This window comes from Leucopleurus acutus (assembly GCF_964270905.1).
Source record: "Leucopleurus acutus genome assembly, chromosome: 4".
Lineage (NCBI taxonomy): Eukaryota > Metazoa > Chordata > Mammalia > Artiodactyla > Delphinidae > Leucopleurus > Leucopleurus acutus.
Window position 1 is genome coordinate 117,193,150 of NC_139146.1, and position 27,810 is coordinate 117,220,959.

Below are 27,810 nucleotides of genomic sequence, written 5' to 3' on the forward strand. Positions count from 1 at the left end.
AGTCAGAAATTTATATTATTCCTTTTACTCTGTGAACTTGTGTTTGAATTCCATATCCTCTAAAAATTTTATTCTAGTGTAACATTTTTATCCTTGAAATTCTTTTATCATAATTCTCTGAAACAAAAAGATGTATTTATGTAAAGCTCTAAGTGTTAAATAATTTTGTCTTGATTGAGTTCATAATACAATTATTGTATATACTTAAAACAACAAATATATTACAAATTGTGATTATTACAATATAAAAAGACTTTATTGAAATGCATCTTTCAATAAGATGATCAGACTCATTTTAAAAGATTACTTCCTGTAACCATAAATGAATACTTCACATCACTAGACATTTCAGCATCAATTCTATTCCTGTGTTTTTATAAATAGTGAAAAACATTATTTTCACAAATAAGTTTATATGAACAGAAGGATATTTATTGTAATAATATACATTAATACCTGGAAATCCTGAGTTTTATACAAAAATCACATTGTATTCTACCATCAAAAATTATTTTTAATGATCTGTAAACTTACTTACGTCCTCCTTCAATTTATTAGGGAAAAAAAAAGGGAAACTCTGAACTACAAGCAGAAGAATTAATAATCTGCAGTTGTTTGCTTCTCAGTTTCTAGGAAATAGGTAATAAAGGCTTTTTACCAAAACCTATCAAATGACAGGTGCACTGTTTACCCTAATACATTCAGAAATAGGAAAAAAAATTTTTAATTGTTAACTTCTTGAGGTGATAATGTTCTTTATCTTAACAGAGGTTTTTTCTGTTGCATAGATATATGCATTTTAGCTGAAAACATCCAAATGTTTAAGATTTGCATATTTCAGTATATGTGAATTTTACCTCAAAAGGAAAAAGAAAACCCTCTAAACAAGTAGTGAATTCTAGTTAATGGTATGCTTGATGGAATATTTGGGGAGACATATACTGAACATGTGCAACTTACTCTGAAATGCATTTTAAAAATAAGATGGATAGGACTTCCCTGGTGGCACAGTGAGTGGTTGAGAATCCGCCTGCCGATGCAGGGGACACGGGTTCGTGCCCTGGTCCAGGAAGATCCCACATGCCGCTGAGCGGCTGGGCCCATGAGCCATGGCCGCTAAGCCTGCACGTCCGGAGCCTGTGCTCCGCAACGGGAGAGGCCACAACAGTGAGAGGCCCGCGTACAGCGGAAAAAAAAAAAAAAAGTTGGATAGAGGGATGTATAAATAAATGATGAAGCAACTATAGTAAAATGTTGAATCTAGAATTTAATTATAGAAGCTTTATAGAATTCTACCCAAGGTAAAAGACCTAGAAGTAGAAAGAGTTCAATAAGTTATACTGGTCATAGATTTCAGAGAAGTAAGAAACTTTTCTTAAACCATTTGCACATAGCTTATGCTCTGAAATTCCTCCCCTGGGAGTTAAGTACATTCTGCATCCTAAATGGCTATGGGATGATTCAATTACTTACCATAGGCAGGGCAAACAGGAAAAATCTGTTTGCCAAATAAGGCCAAAAAAGAAGAGCACTCACCTGGGTAGAAGAGAAAAACTGACAAGAAGTATGTATAAGGTGTATTCAAGGATGTCCAGGATAATTTGCATAGACTCTTAAAAGAGTAGTATATTTTGAAGACGTATTCATGTTCATTATAAAGATAGTCAGGAAAAAAAAGAACCCATCAACATTACATAAAGTGTGACAGGCCTGACATTTTGAAATATTTACTTACTCTAAGACCAAATTAGTGAGAAAGAAAGGGTTTTGAGGTTTCTAACCCTCAATTCTTTAATCCAATTTTCCAGGACCCAAGCTCTGCAGACTTTTACCATTTTTGAACTTCAGTTATCCAGAAGTTTAACTATCCTGAAGTCTTTCTGATCAGATTTGATATGAATCAACAGCCCAGCTTCACTCCTTGTGCTAAGTTATCTACCTTTCATAGAATATAGTTTCCCCACCTTAGATGTATAAGCTTTAAAAAAAAAAAAAATAGCCCAGATGGCCATTCTAAAATGAAAGCCAGACTTAAAGATAACCTAGATGTTGCAACCATCAGATAAGGACTTTAAGATAACTACGATTAATATGTTAACAGACCTAGTAGGAAACGAAGACAACTGCAATGAACAGAGGGGAAATGCAGCAGAGAAATGGAAACTATAAAAAAGAGCCAAATGGAAATGCTAGAAATAGAATAAACACAATGATCAGAGATGAAGAAGTCCTTCAATGGACCCTTTAGTAGACTCCATGCAATTGAGGAAAGAAACAATTAATTTGAAGATAGGTCAATAGAAATTATCCAAGCTGAAACACAAAGAAAAAGGAGAGGCGGGGGCCGGGGGGGGGGCAGAACAGAGCATCTAAGAGCTACGGAACTATCTCAGTCTAACATATTTGAAACTGGAGTTCTAGAATGAAAAGAGAGAAAAAACAAGGCAGAAGAAGATTTGAAGAGATATGGTCAAAAGTTTTCCAAAAATAAAAGAAAATAAATCAAAGGTCTGAGAAGCTTTAAAATCAAGACAAATATATATTTTAAAAAGAAAAGAACAACAACAAAACAGACATCTGGACACATAATAGTCAAACGACAGAAATCCAAATATAAAGAGAAAATCTTGACAGCAGCTAGGAAAAGGAAAAAAAGACATTATATACAGGGAGAAAATAGACAAAAATTACAACATTATTTCTCAGCAGAAATTATGCAATCTAGAAGTCAATGAACTGACATTTTTAAAGTATGGAGAAAACTGACAACCAAAAATCTTTTACCCAGCAGAAATATCTTTCAAAAATAATGGCAAAATAAGACTTCTTCAGGCAAACAAAAGCTGAAAGAATTTCTTATAAGCAGCTTTCATTAAAAGAAACATCAAAGAAAGTTCTTTAGGGAGGAGTTTGATACCAGACAGAGATCGGGGCCTACATAAAGAAAGCATATGTAGGATTCAGTTCAAATGAAAATAAACACAGGATTTGTTTTTCTTAATTTTTAATCATTTTAAAAGGTAATTTTGTGTAAAGTAAAAACAGTAAAATCTATTATGGAGTTTATAACATGTAAAAGTAAAATGTTTAATAATGATAGCTCAAAGGATGGGAGGGAGGAATTGGGAGCACTCGATATAAGGTTCTCACCCTACACGAAGGGATATAAATTTGAAGGTAAACTGTGATAAGTCAAAAATTTATATTTGACTCGAGTGCAACCAAAAAAAAACATTAAAGTATAATATGCCAATAGTGCAGGTAAAATAGAATCATAAAAAATACTCAATTTGCTCCCAAAAAAAGGCAGAAAAAGAATTAAGGAAAAAGAGGTACCTCCCTGCTGGTCCCGCTCCAAATGTAGGGGGCCCAGGTTCCATCCAAGGTCGGGGAACTAGATCTCGCATGCCGCAACTAAAAAGCCCACATATCGCAACTAACAAGTCCTTGTACGGCAACTAAAGATCCCGCATGCTGCAACTAAGACTCAGCACAGCCAAAATAAAAATTATAAATTATAAATAAACAAATAAATATTTAAAAAAGAAATAAAGAAAAAAACAGATGGGAAAAAGAAAAAGTAACTAGTAAGATGGAAGATTTAGAGGATGGGGAAGATGGCGGACTAGTAAGACACGGAGAACACCTTCCTCCCCACAGATACACCAGAAATACATCTACACGTGGAACAACTCCTAGAGAACACCTACTGAATGCTGGCAGAAGACCTCAGATATCCCAAAAGGCAAGAAAGTCCCCAAGTACCTGGGTAGGGCAAAAGAAAAAAGAAAAAACAGAGACAAAAGAATAGGGACTGGACCTGCACCAGTGGGAGGGAGCTGTGAAGGAGTAAAGGTTTCCACACACTAGGAAGCCCCTTCGCAGGCGGAGACTGCGGGTGGCGGAGAGGGGAAGCTTCGGAGCCGCGGAGGAGAGCGCAGCAACAGGGGTGCGGAGGGCAAAGCGGGGAGATTCCTGCACAGAGGATAGGTGCCGACCCGGCACTCACCAGCCCAGGTGGGCGGGGCTGGGAGCTGAGCCTCGGGACTGGGGTTGGCAGCGTGAACACAGCCTGCAGGGGGTTATTGCACCATGGCTAGCCGGGAGGGAGTCCAGGGAAAAGTCTGAACCTGCCGAAGAGGCAAGAGACTTTTTCTTCCCTCTTTGTTTCCTGGTGTGCAAAGAGAGGGGATTAAGAGCGATGCTTAAAGGAGCTCTAAAGACGGGCGCGAGCCGCGGCTAACAGCGGGGACCCCAGAGACGGGCATGAGACACTAAGGCTGCTGCTGCCGCCACCAAGAAGCCAGTGTGCGAGCACAGGTCACTATGCACACCTCCCTTCCGGGGAGCCTGTGCCGGCCTCAGGCTGGTTCAACTTCACGCCGGCCTCTGCCGCCGCAGGCTCGCCCCACGCTCCGTGCCCCTCCCTCCCCTGGGCCTGAGTGAGCCAGAGCTCCCCCGTATCAGCGGCTCCTTTAACCCCGTCCTGTCTGAGCGAAGAACAGACACCTTCCGGTGACCTACACGCAGAGGCAGGGCGAAATCCAAAGCTGAGCCCCAGGGAGCTGTGAGAACAAAGAAGAGAAAGGGAAATCTCTCCCAGCAGCCTAACAGGCAGCGGATTAAAGCTCCACAATCAACTTGATGTACCCTGCATCTGTGGAATACATGAATAGACAACAAATCATCCCAAATTGAGGAGGTGGACTCTGAGAGCAAGATTTATTATTTTTTCCCCTTTTCCTCTTTTTGTGAGTGTGTATGTGTATGCTTCTGTGTGAGATTTTCTCTGTATAGCTTTGCTTTCACCATTTGTCCTTGGGTTCTATCCGTCCGTTGTTTTTTTTTTTTGCGGTATGCGGGCCTCTCACTGTTGTGGCCTCTCCCATTGCGGAGCACAGGCTCCAGGCACAGGCTCCAGATGCGCAGGCTCAGCGGCCATGGCTCACGGGCCCAGCCGCTCTGCGGCATGTGCGATCTTCCCGGACCAGGGCACGAACCCGTGTCCCCGGCATCGGCAGGTGGACTCTCAACCACTGCGCCACCAGGAAAGTCATATCCGTCAGTTTTTGTTTGCTTGTTTTTTCTTTAAAAAAATTTTTTTCTTAATAATTATTTTTATTTTATTTTATAATCTTCCTTCCTTCTGCCTTCCCTCCCTCCCTCTCTCTCTTTTCTTCCTTCCTTCCTTCCTTCCTCTCTCTCTCTCTCTCTTTCTTTCTACTTGTTCTCCCTTTTATTCTGAGCCGTGTGGATGAAAGGCTCTTGGTGCTGCAGCCAGGAGTCAGTGCTGTGCCTCTGAGGTGGGACAGCCAACTTCAGGACACTGGTCCACAAGAGACCTCCCAGCTCCACATAATATCAAACGGCGAAAATCTCCCAGTTATCTCCATCTCAACACCAAGACCCAGCTTCACTCAACGACCAGCAAGCTACAGTGCTGGACACCCTATGCCAAACAAATAGCCAGACAGGAACACAACCCCACCCATTAGCAGACAGGCTGCCTAAAATCATAAGTCCATAGACACCCCAAAACACATCACCAGACGTGGACCTGCCCACCAGAAAGACAAGATCCAGCCTCATCCACCAGAACACAGGCACTAGTACCCTCCACCAGGAAGCCTACACAACCCACTGAACCAACTTTAGCCACTGGGGACAGACACCAAAAACAACGGGAACTACGAACCTGCAGCCTGCAAAAAGGAGACCCCGAACACAGTAAGATAAGCAAAATGAGAAGATAGAAAAACACACAGCAGATGAAGGAACAAGATAAAAACCCACCAGACCTAACAAATGAAGAGGAAATAAGCAGTCTACCTGAAAAAGAATTCAGAATAATGATAGTAAAGATGATCCAAAATCTTGGAAATAGAATAGACAAAATGCAAGAAACATTTAATAAGGACCTAGAAGAAATAAAGATAAAACAAGCAATGATGAACAACACAATAAATGAAATTAAAAATACTCTAGATGGGATCAATAGCAGAATAACTGAGGCAGAAGAATGGATAAGTGACCTGTTAGATAAAATAGTGGAAATAACTACTGCAGAGCAGAATAAAGAAAAAAGAATGAAAAGAACTGAGGACAGTCTCAGAGACCTCTGGGACAACATTAAACGCACCACCATTCGAATTATAGGGGTTCCAGAAGAAGAAGAGAAAAAGAAAGGGACTGAGAAAATATTTGAAGAGATTATAGTTGAAAACTTCCCTAATATGAGAAAGGAAATAGTTAATCAACTCCAGGAAGCACAGAGAATCCCATACAGGATAAAACCAAGGAGAAACATGCCAAGACACATTAAACTGTCAAAAATTAAATACAAAGAAAACATATTAAAAGCAGCAAGGGAAAAACAACAAATAACACACAAGGGAATCCCCATAAGGTTAACAGCTGATCTTTCAGCAGAAACTCTGCAGGCCAGAAGGGAGTGGCAGGAGATATTTAAAGTGATGAAGGAGAAAAACCTACAACCAAGATTACTCTACCCAGCAAGGATCTCACTCAGATTTGATGGAGAAATTAAAACCTTTACAGACAAGCAAAAGCTGAGAGAGTTCAGCACCACCAAACCAGCTTAACAACAAATGCTAAAGGAACTGCTCTAGGCAGAAACACAAGAGGAGGAAAAGACATACAATAACGAACCCAAAACAATTAAGAAAATGGAAATACAAACATACATATCGATAATTACCTTAAATGTAAATGGATTAAATGCTCCCACCAAAAGACACAGACTGGCTGAATGGATACAAAAACAAGACCTATAAATATGCTGTCTACAAGAGACCCACTTAAGACCTAGAAACACATACAGACTGAAAGTAAGGGGATGGAAAAAGATATTCCATGCAAATGGAAACCAAAAGAAAGCTGGAGTAGCAATTCTCATATCAGACAAAATAGACTTTAAAATAAAGACTACTAGAAGAGACAAAGAAGGATACTACATAATGATCAAGGGATCGATCCAAGAAGAAGGTATAACAACTGTAAATATTTATGCACCCAACATAGGAGGACCTCCATACATAAGACAAATACTAACAGCCATAAAAGGGGAAATCGATACTAACACATTGATAGTAGGGACTTCAACACCCCACTTTCACCAATGGACAGATCATCCAAAATGAAAATAAATAAGGAAACACAAGCTTTAAATGATACATTAACCAAATGGACTTAATTGATATTTATAGGACATTCCATCCAAAAACAACAGAATACACATTTTTCTTAAGTGCTCATGGAACATTCTCCAGGATAGATCATATCTTGGGTCACAAATCAAGCCTTGGTAAATTTAGGAAAATTGAAATTGTATCAGGTATCTTTTCTGACCACAATGCTATGAGACTAGATATCAATTACAGGAAAAGATCTGTAAAAACTACAAACACATGGAGGCTAAACAATACACTACTTAATAATGAAGTGATCACTGAAGAAATCAAAAAATACCTAGAAACAAATGACAATGGAGATACAACAACCCAAAACCTATGGGATGCAGCAAAAGCAGTTCTAAGAGGGAAGTTTTTAGCAGTACAGTCCTACCTTAAGAAACAGGAAACATCTCGAATAAACAAGCTAACCTTGCACTGAAAGCAATTAGAGAAAGAAGAACAAAAAAACCCCAAAGTTAGCAGAAGGAAAGAAATCATAAAGATCAGATCAGAAATAAATGAAAAAGAAATGAAGGAAACGATACCAAAGATCAATAAAACTAAAAGCTGGTTCTTTGAGAAGATAAACAAAATTGATAAACCATTAGCCAGACTCATCAAGAAAAAAAGGGAGAAGACTCAAATCAATAGAATTAGAAATGAAAAAGGAGAAGTAACAACTGACACTGCAGAAATACAAAAGATCATGAGAGATTACTACAAGCAACTCTATGCCAATAAAATGGACAACCTGGAAGAAATGGACAAATTCTTAGAAATGCACAACCTGCCAAGACTGAATCAGGAAGAAATAGAAAATATGAACAGACCAATCACAAGCACTGAAACTGTGATTAAAAATCTTGCAACGAACAAAAGCCCAGGACCAGATGGATTCACAGGCGATTCTATCAAACATTTAGAGAAGAGCTAACACCTATCCTTCTCAAACTCTTCCAAAATATAGCAGAGGGAGGAACACTCCCAAACTCATTCTATGAGGCCACCATCACCCTGATACCAAAACCAGACAAGGATGTCACAAAGAAAGAAAACTACAGGCCAATATCACTGATAAACATAGATGCAAAAATCCTCAACAAAATACTAGCAAACAGAATCCAACAGCACATTAAAAGGATCATACACCATGATCAAGTGGGGTTTATTCCAGGAATGCAAGGATTCTTCAATATATGCAAATGAATCAACGTGATACACCATATTAACAAATTGAAGGAGAAAAACCATATGATCACCTCAATAGATGCAGAGTAAGCTTTCAACAAAATTCAACACCCATTTATGATAAAAACCCTGCAGAAAGTAGGCATAGAGGGAACTTTCCTCAACATAATAAAGGCCATATATGACAAACTCACAGCCAACATCGTCCTCAATGGTGAAAAACTGAAAGCATTTCCACTAAGATCAGGAACAAGACAAGGTTGCCCACTCTCAGCAGTCTTATTCAACACAGTTTTGGAAGTCACAGCAATCAGAGAAGAAAAGGAAAAAAAAGGAATCCTAATTGGAAAAGAAGAAGTAAAGCTGTCACTGTTTGCAGATGACATGATACTATACATAGAGAATCCTAAAGATGCTACCAGAAAACTACTAGAGCTAATCAACTTATTTGGTAAAGTAGCAGGATACAAAATTAATGCACAGAAATCTCTGGCATTCCTATACACTAATGATGAAAAATCTGAAAGTGAAATCAAGAAAACATTCCATTTACCGTTGCAACAAAAGGAATAAAATATCTAGGAATAAACCTTCAAAAGACCTGTATGCAGAAAATAATAAGACACTGATGAAAGAAATTAAAGATGATACAAATAGATGGGGAGGTACACCATGTTCTTGGATTGGAAGAATCAACATTGTGAAAATGACTCTACTACCCAAAGCAATCTACAGATTCAATGCAATCCCTATCAAACTACCACTGGCGTTTTTCACAGAACTAGAGCAAAAAATTTCACAATTTGTATGGAAACACAAAAGACCCCGAATAGCCAAAGCAATCTTGTGAACGAAAAACGGAGCTGGAGGAATCAGGCTCCCAGACTTCAGACTATACTACAAAGCTACAGTAATCAAGACAGTATGGTACTGGCACAAAAGCAGAAATATAGATCAATGGAACAGGATACAAAGCCCAGAGATAAACCCACGTACATATGGTCACCTTATCTTTGATAAAGGAGGCAGGAATGTACAGTGGAGAAAGGACAGCCTCTTCAATAAGTGGTGCTTGGAAAACTGGACAGGTACATGTAAAAGTATGAGATTAGATCACTCCCTAACACCATACACAAAAATAAGCTCACAATGGATTAAAGACCTAAATGTAAGGCCAGAGACTATCAAACTCTTAGAGGAAAACATAGGCAGGACACTCTATGACATAAATCACAGCAAGATCCTTTTTGACCCACCTCCTAGAGAAATGGAAATAAAAACAAAAATAAACAAATGGGACCTAATGAAACTTCAAAGCTTTTGCACAGCAAAGGAAACCATAAACAAGACCAAAAGACAACCCTCAGAATGGGAGAAAATATTTGCAAATGAAGCAACTGACAAAGGATTAATCTCCAAAATTTATAAGCAGCTCAAGCAGCTCAATAACAAAAAAACAAACAACCCAATCCAAAAATGGGCAGAAGATCTAAACAGACATTTCTCCAAAGAAGATATACAAACTGTCAACAAACACATGAAAAAATGCTCAACATCATTAATCATTAGAGAAATGCAAATCAAAACTACAATGAGCTATTATCTCACACCGGTCAGATTGGGCATCATCAAAAAATCTAGAAACAATAAATGCTGGAGAGGGTGTGGAGAAAAGTGAACACTCTTGTACTGCTGGTGGGAATGTGAATTGGTACAGCCACTATGGAGAACAGTATGGAGGTTCCTTAAAAAAGTACAAAGACAACTACCATATCATCCAGCAATTCCACTACTGGGCATATACCGTGAGAAAACCATAATTCAAAAAGAGTCATGTACCAAAATGTTCATTCCAGCTCTATTTACAATAGCCAGGAGATGGAAACAACCTAAGTGTCCATCATCGGATGAATGGATAAAGAAGATGTGGCACATATATACAATGGAGTATTACTCAGCCATAAAAAGAAACGAAATTGCGTTATTTGTAGTGAGGGGGATGGACCTCGAGTCTGTCATACACAGTGAAGTAAGTCAGAAAGAGAAAGACAAATACCGTATGCTAACACATATATATGGAATATAAGAAAAAAAATGTCATGAAGAACCTAGGGATAAGACAGGAATAAAGACACAGACTTACTAGAGAATGGACTTGAGGATATGGGGCGGGGGGAAAAAAAAAAGCGAGAGAGTGGCATGGACATATATACACTACCAAACGTAAAACAGATAGCTAGTGGGAAGCAGCCACACAGCACAGGGAGATCAGCTCGGTGCTTTGTGACCACCTGGATGTGTCGGATAGGGAGGGAGATGCAAGAGGGAGGGAGATATGGGAACATATGTATAACTGATATATATATATATAGATATATTGTATATCTCCCAAGGGAGGGAGACGCAAGAGGGAGGAGATATGGGAACATATGTATATGTATAACTGATTCACTTTGTTATAAAACAGAAACTAACACACCATTATAAAGCAATTATACTCCAATAAAGATGTAAAAAAAAAGATGGAAGATTTAAAATCAATCATAACAAAACTTTATTAAGTGTAAAAGTCTATAAATATTGATTTTTTTATACTGACCACATATCTAATCATCTTTTTTTATACTGACCACATGTATAACCATCAATTAAATTTATACATTAATTCTAATAGTTCAATAGCAGATTCTTATATTTTACACATATATTATAATGTAATATGTAAACTGTGACAAATTTTTACTTTATTTTGAAGCTCTACGCCATTTATTTCTTTTTCTTGCCTTACTGCATTAACTCAGAGCTGCAGTGGAACTGAACAAGTGTTGAAAGTGGGTATCTTTGTTCAACATTCACCATTACATGAAGTTTGATGTATTCATCCTCATTTTCAAGTTACAAAAGTATTTATTTTTACTGTTTCAAGTAGTTTTAACCAGAATGAAGGCTGGCTATTTTCAGAATTTTTCTGCATGTATTGAGATTGTCATGTAATTATTTTTTCTTATTAATGTTGTGAATTAAATGGATAGATTTTTTTTAATGTCAAACCATTGTACTTCTGAAATAAAATAAAATATGCCATGAAAAAAAAATACTAAAACGCAACAATAAGATTACAGGACAAAAGACACATTAAATGTCCGAAACTAGAAGATAACAGTATTACTAAAGTCTAAAGTAAAAAGAAAGCAAACCTTGCAGAATCATGCTTTCATTAGCTTAATGCTTATTTGCATGTCTAATAAATACTTAAGAAAACTGAGGATTAATTTAGAAAATAAATATAATGGAAGAAATCTACCCCAAAAGACAACTACAATATCAAGTAAATTGAGAAGACGTTAGACGTGCCCGACTTTCCACAAGGAACCTGGTTAACATTAGTTTCAAAGATGGAGAAGAGAGTGAGTATAGTCTGCGAATTGTAATGAGAACAAGCCAGGAAGACACTTATTCCCTAGGCCCCCTTCCAGGCTCGATGGTATACGGGCTGAAGGAGTCATCACTTAAGAGGTCTGCAGAGGAAGCAGTACCATTGGGAAGAGTCAGGTATCCATTAGAGTAAGAAAATAAAAGGAATATTCAGCAAAGAGGTTGAGGACTGGGGGATTATTTTGCTTATGAACTCCAAATAGGGCACAGTTGAAGGACTTTACGAGTTGGGGATGGGTGGTGGGTAACAGGACAGAAGATACTGACACCTTCAAGGAGATTAGATGTGGGAAATGAAAGGTAATCTAGGAGTTTTGATGGCACCCTGTATAAACAGGAACAAATAATGAGAGAAGTCCCAGCAGATTCAAGGCAGATGGTGGTCAGACTGTGAGTGCTGGCAGGGAAGGAAGAATGGGTGCTTGAGGTTTCTTTCCTTTTGACCACTTTTGATTAATGGGAGCAAGGACATCTCCAGCAAATCCTTACTTTTTAGTCTTTTTCTTAATTGACATTTCTATGACATTTGAAATTGTTGACCGGTATCATTCTTGAAACCATCCTCCCTTCTCATTTTGTTAAGTTTCTCATACTTCCTCTCTTATCATTCCTTCTCTTCCATTGGCTCTTTTCTTCTACTAACTCTTAATATTCTGTGGTTCAGTCCTGCTTTTCTTTTCACTCTGCACAAAACCTCATGCTCCCTGGTTAGGTTCATCTGTACACATAGTTTTAGCTACTGCCTATATTCAGCTTCCTAACGGACATCCTCCTCTAGACAAGCAGTGGGTACTTCCATGACAAACATCTCCAAGAACTAAACAATATCTCTTTGCCTAAACCACCCATTCCTTCTGTATTTCCTCTCTAGTATAAAAGGATAATGGGATGTTTTCTCCGATCTTAAAATTTGGCTCTAGTGTAACCCCCAAAGCTGAGAACTACAAATGATAAACTCCCCTACACTCTAAAAAGAACAAAACATCCATGCCAGAGTTGCTAAAAGACAGCATCTCTATCACCCACCTCCCGCCTATTGAAAATGAAACAAAACAAAACAAGATTAGAAACAGAAGTGAATTCATAAACAGAGAGAATGCTAGGGCTTTACAACCTCAGTGAGAAAAAAGCAGGGGTTCTCCAAGAAAACCTCTGGGACAGACTGGGTGATAACTACAAGAAGGGAAATTGACATCTGAATCTTTGGCTGGCAACATACTGAGATAAAGAAACTCTTAAAAGCCCAAAAGAACCTGACATATCCCCAGGAGTTTAGGCCATATGTGAACACAGAAACTGGTCCCAGCCTGGAGAATTCTGAAAGCAAGAAGTTGGATGGAGCTTCAAAACGGCAGAGCAAGGACTCGGAGGACAGCAGTTAGATGAGCTACATTTCTACCACTGGGTTCTATAGGTTTCCCATTAGCCAAATACAACAGATGCTGCAGAAGGGCTAAAGCATCTCGGTAGGCCAAAGACATGTGCCTTCTTGAGGAAGGAGACTCAGCAGTAACAGGCTGTAGGTAGACTACAGGAGGGAAGAGATAGTTAGAGGGCTGCCAACGGTAGCTGGAGTGTGCACCATAAAAGGGACCTGGGCAATGTGGGCATACCACGGGGGCCTCCAAAAACCATCCTAAATGCACAACTGTAAAAGGCCACACTTGGACACCTGTCACACAGAGAACACTGGCAGTTGGATTACAACAGTCCCAGTCACATAAAACTTTGTCCTTTCTCTTCTAATTTTCCTTCCAATCAGAAGCCAAAAGCAGAAAGAGGGAAGAAGTAGAAGAGTGAAGAAACAGATAATACTCCTCTACTGCATGGTCCCTGAGTCATGATTAGGTCTGAGTTACATCCATTCAACTAGATGTAAGGTTTGGAGTAGACTTTTCATACCTTTGAATTTAATCATCAAAATAAGGCTTGTTCTTATAGTAAAAACGACGTCTTGTCAAGAGCCAGAGAAGGAAGATTCAACATGACATGGCTAAAGTCAAGGATAAGAGAAAAATAAAGCTAGTTCTTATTTGTATGCCATCAGATATAGCCCACATACCAGCCCACAGTGCCACCACTACTGTGTTCTTCAGGTTAGGAGTCTAGGAGTCATCCCTTAGGTTCTCCCCTCCCTATACCCTGACATCCAGTCATTATGTCTTACACCTCTTTCAACACATCTCTTCTTCCTAACCCCTTAGCTACTAGTCTAGCTCAAATGTGAAGTACTAAAATAATCTAATTTAGTGATTCTCTACCCTGGCCTATACTTTAAAATTTTTAAATATTAAATCTAATACTTAGGCCCCAGCCTAGAGACTGATTTAAGTGGGATCAGGTGGAGGTCAGCCATGAGCTTTTTCGAAAGGTCTCCACGTGCTTCCAAAGTGTAGCCAAGGTTGAGAATAACTAACCTAACTGGTCTCTTCTAGAATCCAGGCTTACCTTCCTCCAAACTATCTTTCATTATGCTACAGAGTCATCTTTTTTGAAATGCAAATCTCATATTATCCTAGAGCAGTTGTTTTTAATCTAGGCTACTCATTAGAATCACTTAGCCTTAAAAAATCCTGATACCAAGCCAAACTCCAGGCCAATTAAAACAGAGTCTTCAGGGATAAGAACCAGGCATTGGTATTTATTAGAGCTCCCCAGGTGATTCCAACGTGCAGACAAGGTTGAGAACCACTGTCCTAGAAGCAATGGGAAGTCACAGAAAGTCTTTAAGAACAATAAAATCCAAACTCCCCTGAGGGTAATGAAACCTTCCATCTAACTTTAGCACCCTTGGCTCTCACACTACCAAAGAAAGGTAGCTCCCTACACTACCCTTTTACAAGGGGCCACGCTTTTACACTTTTGTGTAAAGTATTATCTCAATTTGGAAACCTCCTATGCTCACCCATAGCTAAGGCCTGAACCACCTTTAAGGTTAAGACCTTTCAGGAATAGCACCCTTTGTATAAACCTCCTCTGACAGACACAACACGGCTCTTCAATCCACCTGTGACCGTTATGATTCTGTAGGGCAATTCTTAATGTTTAACTCTAACTTCCCTACTGAACTACCTGAAATTTAAAACTTATCTTATTCATGCTTTTATCCCCAGTGCCTATCACTATGCAGAGCACATAGTAAGCACTCAAATATCTGTTGAATTCATTCCATTTAAGTAGATAATTATCTGTATTATCATGCAGGTAGAATCCCATTTTAATAAACTGTAACAGACATCGTATTTATACACTAGAGTCAAGTCTCATTAAAACAGAAACCAACAGTTAGACTTTTAAAAAATGTAAGGCAAACGTTTAATGTTTGTTCTACTCATGAATAGTAGCAAATTAAGGAAAAAGGCAGGTACAAAGGGCAGTGTGTTTCCAGAATCGCAAGGGTGGCACCTTACAGAATAATGATGCTTGGCTTTCCACCTGAATATGTCCTTTAAAGCATACTTGTTCCAAAATTTTATGCTGGTATAATGACATCTGTATGTTTTAGGAAAGTGAGCTAAGACTACTTAACTTGACCTAAAATGATAGGTACTTTGCCCCCTTAAAAAGAAAATAAATTAAGACAAGCTTTCAGATGCTCTGAATGAGCTGTGTTAAGCCTAAAAACCCGAATTAATATGATCACCAGCATTTGATGGCAATTTCTAGTACTCTGGATACTCTGTTACCAGCAAAAGCTCAGCTCTCCATAAAATCAAGGACAGCTTAAGCAGAAGGCACCAAATATTTTATTTTTAAAAAAGTTACATTTAACATTTTATATTTATAGAGTCACTATATATGTGACTGACCCAAAGACAATAATTTTGCACAAGTATTAACTGAAGAGGAACCAAACACCTACATAATGCACCTCGTTCAGAAGATTTATGTTGTACCCACAATAACAAGGGCCATTAAAATAATCTTAGCATGCAAAATGATAACTGTGTAACTATGCGTTCAGGGTAAGTTTTTTATCTGTCGTACATCCTTGATTACTAAATTAATCCGATATTTACCAAATACCTATTAACTCTTTAGGAATATATTAAAACTGAAGTATCTGAAGTGACTAGTGAGAAAATAAAGTCATTAACCACAATACTTGGCCTTTGTGGCTAATTTTTTTTTTTACCTTATTTGGCGATTTCAAAGGTGAGATGGCTATTTTATTTGGTGTCTGTGTTGTAGAATTTAAAGTTGATCCAATAACACCACTTTCAGATATTGTTATGGTCTTTGATGGAGTCCCGGGAGTAGACTGTGAAAGAACCCTACCTGCAAATGAGAGGCAGCACATCAGTTTGACTCTTTTCAATAATCGTATAAAAATGTATTTGATGATGATTTATACCCACAAGGACTGTAGTATATATATGTTCACTATTTCATACGCAGCCACTTATGAACTGAAACACTTAAGTAGGTCTAATGAACTATGGTGAACCTAGGCAGAAGGAAACAAAACAATGCTTCTTAGTAACACTTAGTATCTTAATACCACCTTATGAAAGTCCACAAAAACACTTCTGCTCACATTCTCATCAATACTGCTTTGTGTTTTGTCTGTTTTCTTGGCCACACTGCTCGGCTTGTGGGATCTTAGTTTCCCAACCAGGGACTGAACCCGAGACCTCGGCAGTGAGAGTGCGGAGTCCTAACCATTGGACTGCCAGGGAATTCCCTCATCTATACTGTTAGGTTATATCTATAAGAAAATAGGCTCAGGACAACTAAGGAACAAGTCCTGTGTAACACAGCTCCTCAAAGTTAGGACTTGAATCCAAGTCTTAAACTTCAGTCTCTGTTCTCTACTATACCTCAGCTTCTTCTCTTTGAACTGAAACCATTCAGGATACAATTTAAGTCCACATCTATAAAACAGATAGTCACTGAACTAACTTAAACACTGGTTTAATACTGTCTCATTTTAGTCTGCCAAAAAGGGGAAAAAAAAATTCTTCTAGCTGTCCTGGCCAGATTCCAACAAGAATGCTGTGTTCCCTTCTGGAAATATCCTTCAGGAACAAAACAGAAAAACTATAGTGTGTCTGGATGGCTTACAGAATTGGAAATCATATCACAAGGAGTTGAAATATTAGGAATTTTTGTCCTAGGTGAGAGAGGAATACAAAGACATGACACAGCTCCAAATTCCTGAAAGACTGTGTGATGCTGCCATTCAGCATTCTGGCGCCGACCTCCTCCCCTTCCATTCTGGGCACACGGCAGGACTGCCCTTCCTACCCGTCCCTGCAGCTCCCTGTGGTTAGATTAGGGCCATATGACTAGTTCTGACCAACAAATTATGAATAGAAGTGATGTGTGTCATTTCTGGGTCAGAACATTTACTGCCTACGCAAGACCTTCCAAAGCTCTCTTTTCCTCACTGCGTCTGGATGTGGCTCCTCCATCAGCCAGGGTCCTCGAGTGACCATGATGAGAATAGCCCTCTTTCTAACCCACAGTAGACATGTAGATAACCATGAAGTATGAATACAAAATAAAATTTGTGTTTTCTTAAATTTCTGAGATTTAAAGACTGTTTATTACGGCAGAGAACCAAGACTGTCCTGATTGATCCATGCTGTCAAGTTGAAGGATTAGAACCACTCTGTATCCATCAGATGCACACACTAATATAAACAGAAAATTTTCAGTTAAGCAGTAAGAAAGAACTTCTAACAAAAATTTCCAATTGAAACGACTGTTTCTATATGAGTGAGTTTCTACTCACTGAAGGTGTTCAAAAACAGATGCTGGATAATCAAATCCACTGGCTGAAGAGGAACTCCAAGCACTCAAGAAATAGAGAAGGTAGATAACTAAATTATCTCTAAAATCCCTTTAGATGCTATGATTTAACTTACAGATACAGTCAGAGATGAGAGAGGGAGAGAGGAAGAGAAAAAGGGAAAAAGAGAAAAAAAAAAGGGTCTTACCCTTTAAGCAAAAATAGAGAACTAGCATGTAAGAGTTTCAAGGCTGTTTTTTTTTCTAATAACAATGTGACAGTAAACGTATTTTTTTTAAAGATAAATCAAGTTTTGTCTGACACATGAATTTTAAAAATATTTTAAATATATTTTTTCAATTTCTTTTAGTACACGATTACATTTTATATTATTGACATATTCCTTAATGAATTTCAGTTGAGAGTTTTGCTAGGGTTTTTTTAGGCTGAATTACATCATAACTAAATAAGTCAATTCTATATAAACTAAATGAATCTATATCAAATATTTTTAGAAGGGCACCCTCAAATGTGGAGCCTGCCTGAAGTAGCATGTTTGTCTGTTCTGGTTTCCAAAACTAATACCTCTGGGATAAGCCTAAAGCCCCAACAACCATTATTTTAAGAAAAGAAACTACCAATAAAGACACATTTTCATAAAATGATCATCATTTACAGTTATTACTATAATTTGTTAAGCATTACATACATTTCAGAAAACATACATATAAAAATCCTCTATTCCTGAGTGAGGATAACTGATACCAGAAAAAGGCCAGTTAAAGTGAATTACATTTAAAACAAGGACAAAAATTTCACTGTAAATAACAACAACAAAAACCCCTAAAACTAAAACTTTTTTTGCTTATATTTAACAAAAATTCAGTTTATAATTACAACTATACTATCTCTTAGAATGAACTGTTTGAGGGGGAGAGGATTCTTCTGAAAATTAGTAATGACATTACAATGACAGACTCTGTTTGATGGGCGCAACAGGATGATACAGAAGATTATTTCTGCCAAAATATTTTAGGATTTCATCAATTTTCCCAAGAACCCTCTATATCCTTTAAAATTCAAATTATTCTTTTTTGAAGGGCCACTTGTTTTTCATCCAGATAGCATTTCTCCTGATTAATCTCCAAATCCCTGTTTATCCTTGACTCTGCAGACAGATTCAAGAAAGTATACAAGTTATACAATTTCACCTTGAAATCAATTTGCAAAGCATTTTACACTCTACTGTCAGGTATTCTCCAAGAATCAAAAGAGACATAACCAAAAAGCTACAGATGGGACAGGCTGGGGGCAGAGAGCTAGCTTATCTGAGCCAGGACTAATTCTATAAGAGATTAATTCATTAGTGAGTATTTTCACATTGATGGAGTTTGCTCTGCTATAGCAGCACCCTTGTACCTTGGGAGCTCTGATAATGAGGACCTGATAATAAGGACCTCTGTACCTCATTTAACCATCTCAAAAGTCATGTGAAGTGATTGTTATCAACATTTTACAGAAAGGAGTAAGATGAACAGAAAATATATTTACCCAAGATCACAGAGAAAATGAATAAAAGACCCATAACTAAAACCCAAGTCTCCTAATAGCTCCTCCCATACACCACACTGCCTCCGTGATACACATATTCACTCAACAATACACATTCACCGAACCACATCTATGTGCTAGAAACTGTGCTAGGTATTGGAGAGTCATAAAAAGCCAGTCATAAAAGGACAAATACTGTACGATTCCACTTATACGAGATACATAGAAAAGTCAAATGGATAGAGACAGTCTCTGCTAGGGGCTGGGGGAAGGAAGGAATTGGGAAGTTATTGTTTAATGCGGACAAAGATTTAGCTTTGCAATGCGAAAAAAGTCCTAGAGACAGACAGTGGTGATGGTTGCACAACGACATGAATGTACTTAATGCCACCAGTGGTTAAAATGGTCAACTTTATGTTATGTGTATTTATCATAATTTTTTAAAAAATAATCTTTAAAAACTAGATGGCAAACAAAATCCAAAATTACTATTAAGAAAAATTTTAAGTGTAATAGGGGAGACAGACAGACAACAGGGGAGACAGACAGACAAGGAAACCAAGTATTACAATATACCATGACTAATGGAAACATTAAAAGCCAGTGTGAAATTTAACAGAAGTCTGATTTAAGTTAAGTATTTGGTAGGTATAACCAAGTTTTATGGAAATATATAGGAGATGGTCAGAGAAAAGAGAAGCTAACTAAACCCAGGGATCAAAAACTTCCAAGACAGGTGGAGATAATCCAAAGACAAAATGGATGAGTCAGCCATAAGGAAAGCAAAAAAAGTCATTTCAGGTAAAAGCAACAGTGCCAAGGGCCTAAGTTCTGAGAGAACATGGGCCATTTGGTGATCTCTTGAAATAAGTTACATCAGTAGGTCTGGAGCTAATACAAGCTGAAAATGAAAAAGGTATATGTTATATAATAAATGACTTTAATGCTAAGAAAGCTCTGGCATCTGAACTTATTCCTGAAGGATTAAGGCCAAGAAATGGATGTGGCCAAGAAAATTTAAGCAAGGGTGTGACAAAATCATATTTGCATTTTAGAAAAATTGATTTTATACAAACACTAAGTTCATCTTGATCAAAAGACAGAAAAAGATATCCATCTTCCATGAAAAGCCCAAAGGTCATTAAAAAGCAGTCTAAATGTAATTTGAAAGATCCTTAGCTATAATATAAAGATAATGGAACCTCCTTGTGATAAGACAATTCAGCAGGAGAGCTACTTTGGTGGTTTAAAATTTGGCTTACATGAATTTAAAAAGCTACAAACTATTAGTTAACAGTAGAAATTATCCCTCCAAACTGAACTTAATGCCAACAAATTCTAGTGAAATTTAATAGAAGTCTATCTCTATGTATTTTGGGAGGGCTAATAAGTCTGTCTGTAATTAAAAGGTGAAGCTATGATTAGTGTGCAACACACTGTAAATCACCCAAAGACCCAGCAATGAAATCCATTATAGTCAAATGTAAGAGAGGTGAAATCTTGACATTACCAAATATTCACTCAGACACTTCTGCAAAACCACAATTCTTTAGCATACAGCTCCCCTTCGCCCCTACATAATTAAAAGTTTTAAGGAATTCTCTCAAACTCAAAAGCAGTAGAGAACATGGCACTGAGACACCCCTCCTCGTAAACCACCTCTACTCACCCAAACTCCTAAGGGTCTGGTGGTCCCTTTATCATCAACATATCCAAGCCTTCCTCACTTTCAGCCAACTAAAGCCCACTTCCTGAAGCAGCTCGAAATCCAAACCCTTTCCAGTTTTTCCTCTGGGGCCACACCTATCTCCCATGACAGCCCTCTAGATACGAGCATCCTATACCATCCCAAATCTCTACTGAAGGCCAAAAGAAAAAGAACATTCACTCACCCAACACTGCCCTCAAACTACAATCTCCTCATTCCTTCTCTCACTTGCTAAACAGAGAAGCCTCCCTATATATTATAATTCAAAGCCTAGGAAAATGATCATTTCACTGCCACTGATTTCATAGTTGCCTACTGCTATACTGTCTGTAAATTTATCAAAGACAGTAGGAGGTGGTTTTAATACATATCCCAGGGATGGTTAATTAACATTTGAAGTACCTTCATCAAGAATACACATTCTAGAAATGGGTAATTAGCATTTGAAAGTCTCTAGTCAAAGTCTACCACCCAGAGGTGCTTCCATAAGCTTTTAGAACAATGGAAATTTAAAATGAGCTCCTAAATGGTGAAAGGAGTAATGTTAGTATAGCTCTGAATTAAAGACCAGTCACCACAGCTGTGTGATTTTCTCCAGAAGTACTGAGGTGCTTGCCAGGCAAGAAGAGAGCTGGACTTAACCAAGCCATTATAGAAAGAGAGAGTGAAAAGGGAATCAATGGTGTTTTCTGGGAGCAGTAGTGATGGGTCATGAACTCCGTGCTGAGTAAGGAAGAATTTGAGGACTGGAAAGGGATTATTAATGAGAAAGTGGAAGAGTTAATGGATCAGAGATTTCAAAGTGAAAGAATTACTAGATTGGAAGTACAAAGGCAGATCAACTAGAATAATAAAAAGTGAAATACTCAAAGTCAAGATTTCTGAGGTGTTATTAGTGATGACATATCTTAAAAGTATATAATAAAATAATTGGGCCATGCTGAGGAATTTGCTGGTAAAAGTAATATAACTAAAATTCTGTTCTCACTTAAGTAATTATTATCATTGTGATAATTTTCTGTTTCATAGAGAACTGCATACAGAGAATATTAAAATACGGAAACCAAAAATTCAAACAGAAACCATGAAATACTATACTCTCACATATATTACTTTAAACCTAACAGACTTATTAGCATGTGCTCTAGCATTAGCTGGATTCAAATTCCAACTTGGCCATTTACTAGCTGAGTGCCTCTGTTTCCACACTGGCAAAATGGGGATGTTATTAGTACCTACCGCATAGGATTGCCAGAGGATTATATATGTCACTCTATGTAAAGAGCTAAGAATAGTGTGGAAGCCGTAGCAAACACTATGTAAATGTTAGCTAGTATTATCAGAGTCTGAGACTTCACTACTTTCAAGGTATACCAAAAACCAAAGAGGCTAAAGTAATGGACTGATTTTGAGATAAGGCATTTTGCTTGAAGGACACATTTAATAGGTGTAACATTTCTTACTAACCAGTCTGATTTACAGTAATAAGCACTAAAACATTTCAAGGTAGTAGAACAGCCTTTTTTAAACCTAAAAGGAAGGTAAATATTTAGCTAAACAAACTATAAAGAAATATAACCTGCAATGACTGGTGGTGATACTTGAGTTGTCTGTCCTGTAACTGCTTTACTATTAATTGGTTTTGCAAAAATCAGCTTCGTGATTACTGGACCAGAGGTTGGAGTTCGAGGTTTCTTCGCAATCTGAAATATATAAATAACTATAAAGACCATTGTTTGTATAAAACACCTATTCAATCAAAATTAGACAAGATTGATATACAGAAGTACATGTGAAACCAGCTCATTTAACAAAACATATCTAAGTACTGACGTTAAAAACATTTAAAATGCAGCCATTCACCAAAATACTAATATGATCACATCCTTAGGCCATTATACAACAATACCTTTGGATTTTATTGCAAATTCTTATTTTAGTCTCTGGGACATATGCATATAATGAAAAACAAATTAATTTGTAAAAATAATGTTTAATGTTCAATAGTAATGTTTAAAATAACCATTTAATAATAATAATGAAACACAAATATGGCACAGCAATATCCTTTTCCAAATAGCTAATTATTCAATAATAAAAAGATGGAGTAGAGTACGTTAAGAAAGCATAGTGCAAATGATAAATATAATTTCATTGGCCCCTGGAAGCAAAATATAAATACACATAAAAGATAGGCTCATGATTATATCTTCAACTTTAGATCTATATATCAGGGGCAGATAAATAAGGAACTGCACAAGTTAACACCCTAGGATACAAAGAGACATGTTTGGCAAAACACAGACTATTCTAAAGGTGAAGCCTCTGAAATATTATTTACTAAAATACACTTTACTAGACTACAAATTGTTTGAAGGGAGGGTCTATGTTTTATTCATCTCTGCTTTTACGTTATACACGGTACACTGTTGCCCTAAACTAAAATTCTCCACAAGTCAAGGAAGGTAGAGTTACCAATGTCCTTACACTGAAATTGCAATGTATGCAAGGCACAGCTTTTTCTAAAAGTCAGAAGCAGAAATTTAGCAATGATAAAAAATCATAGCCTTTAGCAATAATAAAAATCATAGACTTTTTTATCAGTTTATGATAAAAATCATGGACTTTCAGAGCAGGAAGGACATTAAATACTAATTTTATCTTTGGCAGATTGAAAATTGAGGCCCTGAAAGTACTATTATTGGAAATAATAACTCAAAATGAACAAACATGACCAACTTAAACGACAAAACATACCAGAAGCTGTAACTGATTACAGAACTAAGTAAATACCAGCTTTGTGCTCAAACTATAAATTAAACTTAATAACATTTTCTTACACTTAGAATATATTACTTTCTTACACTCAGAACATATTACTAACAAAACAAAATGTAAAGGAAACACAAATCACCTTTTAAAAAAATGAACCAAAGAGATTCCCTACTATATTAAAAAATATCCAGCTTGTAAAACTCTGATATACCCAAATAAATCCATAATTGTAGTTTTAAAAACTGATGCAATTTGGGAGACACACAGAGAAAATATTTCCCAAGTGTATTTACAGGCCTAAAACTCTAAAATAAGTTAGAATATGTTGTCTATTGACTTAGTATTAAGAATCTCAAGAGGTAGAGGTATTGATATTCTTGGAAATCTGTGTCTCGAAATAGATAATCTTAGCTATAGAGTTTGGGAACTTAAAGTGTTTCCCCATTTTTAACTAATTTTCACAATCATAAAACTATATGAATACTTACCAACCAGGAAAAAAAATGTAAATACGACCAAGAGCACATTAATTATTCAAAGGAACAATCTCAACTTGTCCTTGTGGTTTTGTTTCTTTAGTGTAGCATTGCTGAAAATAAGGATTTCCAATTCTGTCAAGGAACCAGGCTTTTTGCATTATGAATTCTAAACTACCCTAGAACAAATTTACTTTATTAAATAAAACAGAGCATAAAGGATCTTCTTCTTTTTTTTTTTTTTTTGCAGTATGTGGGCCTCTCACTGTTGTGGCCTCTCCCGTTGCGGAGCACAGGCTCCAGACGCGCAGGCTTAGCGGCCATGACTCACGGGCCCAGCCGCTCTGTGGCATGTGGGATCTTCCCGGACCGGGCACAAACCCATGTCCCCTGCATCGGCAGGCGGACCCTCAACCACTGCGCCACCAGGGAAGCCCAAAGGATCATTTTTTAACAAATGTATCTAATTAGCAGATTAAGACAAAAATGAATCAAAGAAGGAAATTTACAAATAAGACTGCCAAAGATGTGATCAAATAATACATGCAGGTAATTTTGGGCACTGTGTTATACAGATTCAGGAACTAATAAGGAGTTATGTTGTTCCATATGGCTAATTATCTATTATTCTTATATACTATGCACAAGAAACACAGGAAAGTGTTTATATATCTGTAACTAAGTGTAACTATACCTCTTTGTTACTGCCTCTGGCCTCAACTGTCACCTTTGGAGATGGGTCTCCTTCTTCCACCCTTTCCTATTGTCCACACCCTAATAAGTTTCAATACTCTGATTAAACTTAAGACAATGCTGAGAACCATCTGGGAAAAAAATCAGGGGATCATACACACCATGTAAAAGTAAGCCAAATATTCTGTTGCCCAAAATGGATACCGATAGATGTGTAGCTTTTTGTTTGTTTTTTCTGTGCTTCAGTGCTTCAGAGTTTTATAGGCTACTCTTGAGTTGAAAAGATTTAGTTGCCTAAAAATAACTGGACAAGTAGAAAAATATTCTAAATGGGGTTTCTTTTGTTTCTGTTTTTATTTTATTTATTTATTTATTTATTTTGCGGTACGCGGGCCTCTCACTGTTGTGGCCTCTCCCTTTGCGGAGCACAGGCTCCGGACATGCAGGCTCAGCGACCATGGCTCACGGGCCCCGCCGCTCCGCGGCATGTGGGATCCTCCCGGACCGGGGCACGAACCCGTGTCCCCTGCATCGGCAGGTGGACTCTCAACCACCGCGCCACCAGGTAAGCCCTTGTTTTTGTTTTTAAATAGAAGTCTTTTTAAATAAATAGAATCAGATTTTATAAAAGTAAGGACAAGAAGAGAAGTTATAAGAATTAGACCCCAGTCTTTGTTTTTATTGTTGGTACTTAGGGGATTATAGTAGAAAACTAGTGGATACAAGTAAACTGGTCTTACAAATAGTATGTATACATTGCTCTTGTAAATGAAAAAAAAATGACATTCTGATTTACATTTACAGTATCTTGCAAACATGGTTATGATCCATATCCCCAAAGCCAGATAAACTCTGGTAAACCAATAAAAACAAGTTTTAAAACTGATTAAAAAACAAGCTGAGGACAAGGTACTTGATGGTGATAGGATATCTCATTCAAGAGATCCTCACCAAAAAAAGTAAAAGGAAGTCAGAATTAAGTGAGAGATGATAATGAACAAGAAAGAGCACTAAATGTTTAATAGTGGCAGAAGGGACATGGACAAATTATAAAGTTTGAGAAATCTTATGAAGTTCTTAAATAAAAAGCCTGTGAAAAATAAGTTTCTAACTATTTTGTCAACATAATAACCAAAACAATATTTCTAATATCAGCTGAGAGTGGACAGTTCCCCAAACCTTCCTCCTTCCTTATACACCTGCTTTATTTCTCTAACTCATGCCTTCTTTCTAAAAGCCAACTCTTTCAAACAGGAAATGCATTTGTGGTCTTAAGTGGATCATTGTATTTCTAAGAGCAGTGGTGACCTAAAAAGGCCTATTGGGCATGAAAAAATACTTAACATATGTTCTTATAACCTTCTATCTTAGGTTTCTATTCATACTAACAATGGGTACCATTTTGAAGGATTCTCAATGTTTTGAGAACCATACCAAAGAGTTATCTTTTCTTATGTGTTTCATCACGATCAAATAGCCATCTTACAGCTAAAATCAAAAACTCAGAGAAAATAAGTAGCCTATGCAAAGTTCCGCAGCTGGGAGGGCAGCAGAGAAGAGACTGAAATCCAGTTGGTCCAATTCTAAACCTTCCATCACATGGCACTGCCTTTCTACATTGCAAACATGAGCGATGCAATGGACAGTAAATTCCAAAGAAGAGGCACACACTGGCTGGTATGCACTACTGCTGGCTTGAAGGGTTTCTCAGAGCAGCAAGTTTTCCTAGACTCTGGCCATCTGTTAGCTGAAAATATCATGTCTGAATGATTTTTTGACAGCCTGACATCAACTCTGGCATCTTTATACCAGCAGAACATCCTTGTACTCAAACTACTACTGAGAATAAAATTGTTTTAAAATGAGTAAAAAGCTATAAATACACTGAATTGGAATTTAACCAAAATTAAGTTCTAAGTTCTCTGGCAGAAATTTTCAAAAGCATTACACATATCAAACTTTACAAAAAAAAACCACACAATTACTAAAAGCAACATTCAAAAGAATTCAGTAACAACTATGCATTTAATCACCCTACACACGCAACTATGAATCAATTTAACATGCATTTTAACTAGTAAGCGCCCTTTTTTTTTTTTTTTTTTTTTTTTTTTACCTGTACTGTTTTTAACTGTTGGGTCTGTAACACAGAGGGCTGAGTTGTAGTATTAATCAGTTGACTTCCTGGGGTCAATGCTGAGACACCAATGACAGGTTTCACCTCTGGCCTCCCTCCAATGGTAACTACTTTAATTTGCTGCGGTGGTAACTTAGCATCTCCTGACTGGGCCTGAGTTGTAACTTTCTGAGCCTGGGGTTGGCTATGGGGTAGTGCTAAAACAATTGGTGAACCAGACTTGCCCAAAGTTGTTAAAATTAACTTCTGTCCATCTGGTTTAAGGGTCTGATTGCCAAGTTTAAGATCAGATGTCTGTGATACTTTGTTTAAAATAATCTGATTGGCTGATATAGTCACAGGAGTCTGAGCACCAAGTTTTTGAAGGCCACTTGGAAAAGCTGGTTTCACCGTGGTATTACAATCTGCTTTAGTAATTGTGGTATTCACTGCAACTTGGTTAGTGTGGTTACTGTACACTGTTATTGGTTCCGTGGAAATGGGCGTGGCTGTAGAGTCACCAGTAGAATTTATGTTGACAATTTCTTCCAGTTCTGTCTCCATGGGAATTGGGGATGAAACAATAACAGCCTCAATACTATCATCATCCATTAAAGTTATACCAGTGTCCATTATCTCCTCTGGAAGCAAACTATTCACCTCAGCTGGCACCACCTCCATGATCGTTCTCCTGCTAGAAAGTTGATCAGGCACTGCAATAAAATTTGAAAAATGAATAAATTACTAGGTTTCAAAACAGATTTAAGAGAAGAAAAAAATTATTCAAGAAAAATGCAAATGACAAAACAAAAATTTTTACTTATGTATAACTGAATGAAGGACATTCCTGATGCATATTTGGGTTAAACCATTTTAACAAATCCTCAACCTTCAAGAATCTGAAATATAAGTCATATGGGACACAAAACTAAAAGCAAACA

The 27,810-nt window shown here is 37.4% G+C and overlaps 1 protein-coding gene across 1 annotated transcript in view; it reads right to left on the bottom strand.

The window, feature by feature from the left end:
- Positions 1–27,582, bottom strand: part of LIN54 (lin-54 DREAM MuvB core complex component) — a 62,193-nt gene extending 34,611 nt beyond the window's left edge. The window contains exons 1-3 of the mRNA XM_082837825.1: positions 26,870–27,582; positions 22,389–22,512; positions 15,952–16,094 (exon numbers count right to left, since the gene is read on the bottom strand). Of these exons, the coding sequence (XP_082693951.1) occupies positions 15,952–16,094; positions 22,389–22,512; positions 26,870–27,550 (948 nt within the window). The 5' untranslated portion in view covers positions 27,551–27,582. The remainder of the gene's footprint in view (positions 1–15,951; positions 16,095–22,388; positions 22,513–26,869) is intronic.
- Between the last annotated feature and the right edge of the window lie 228 nt (positions 27,583–27,810).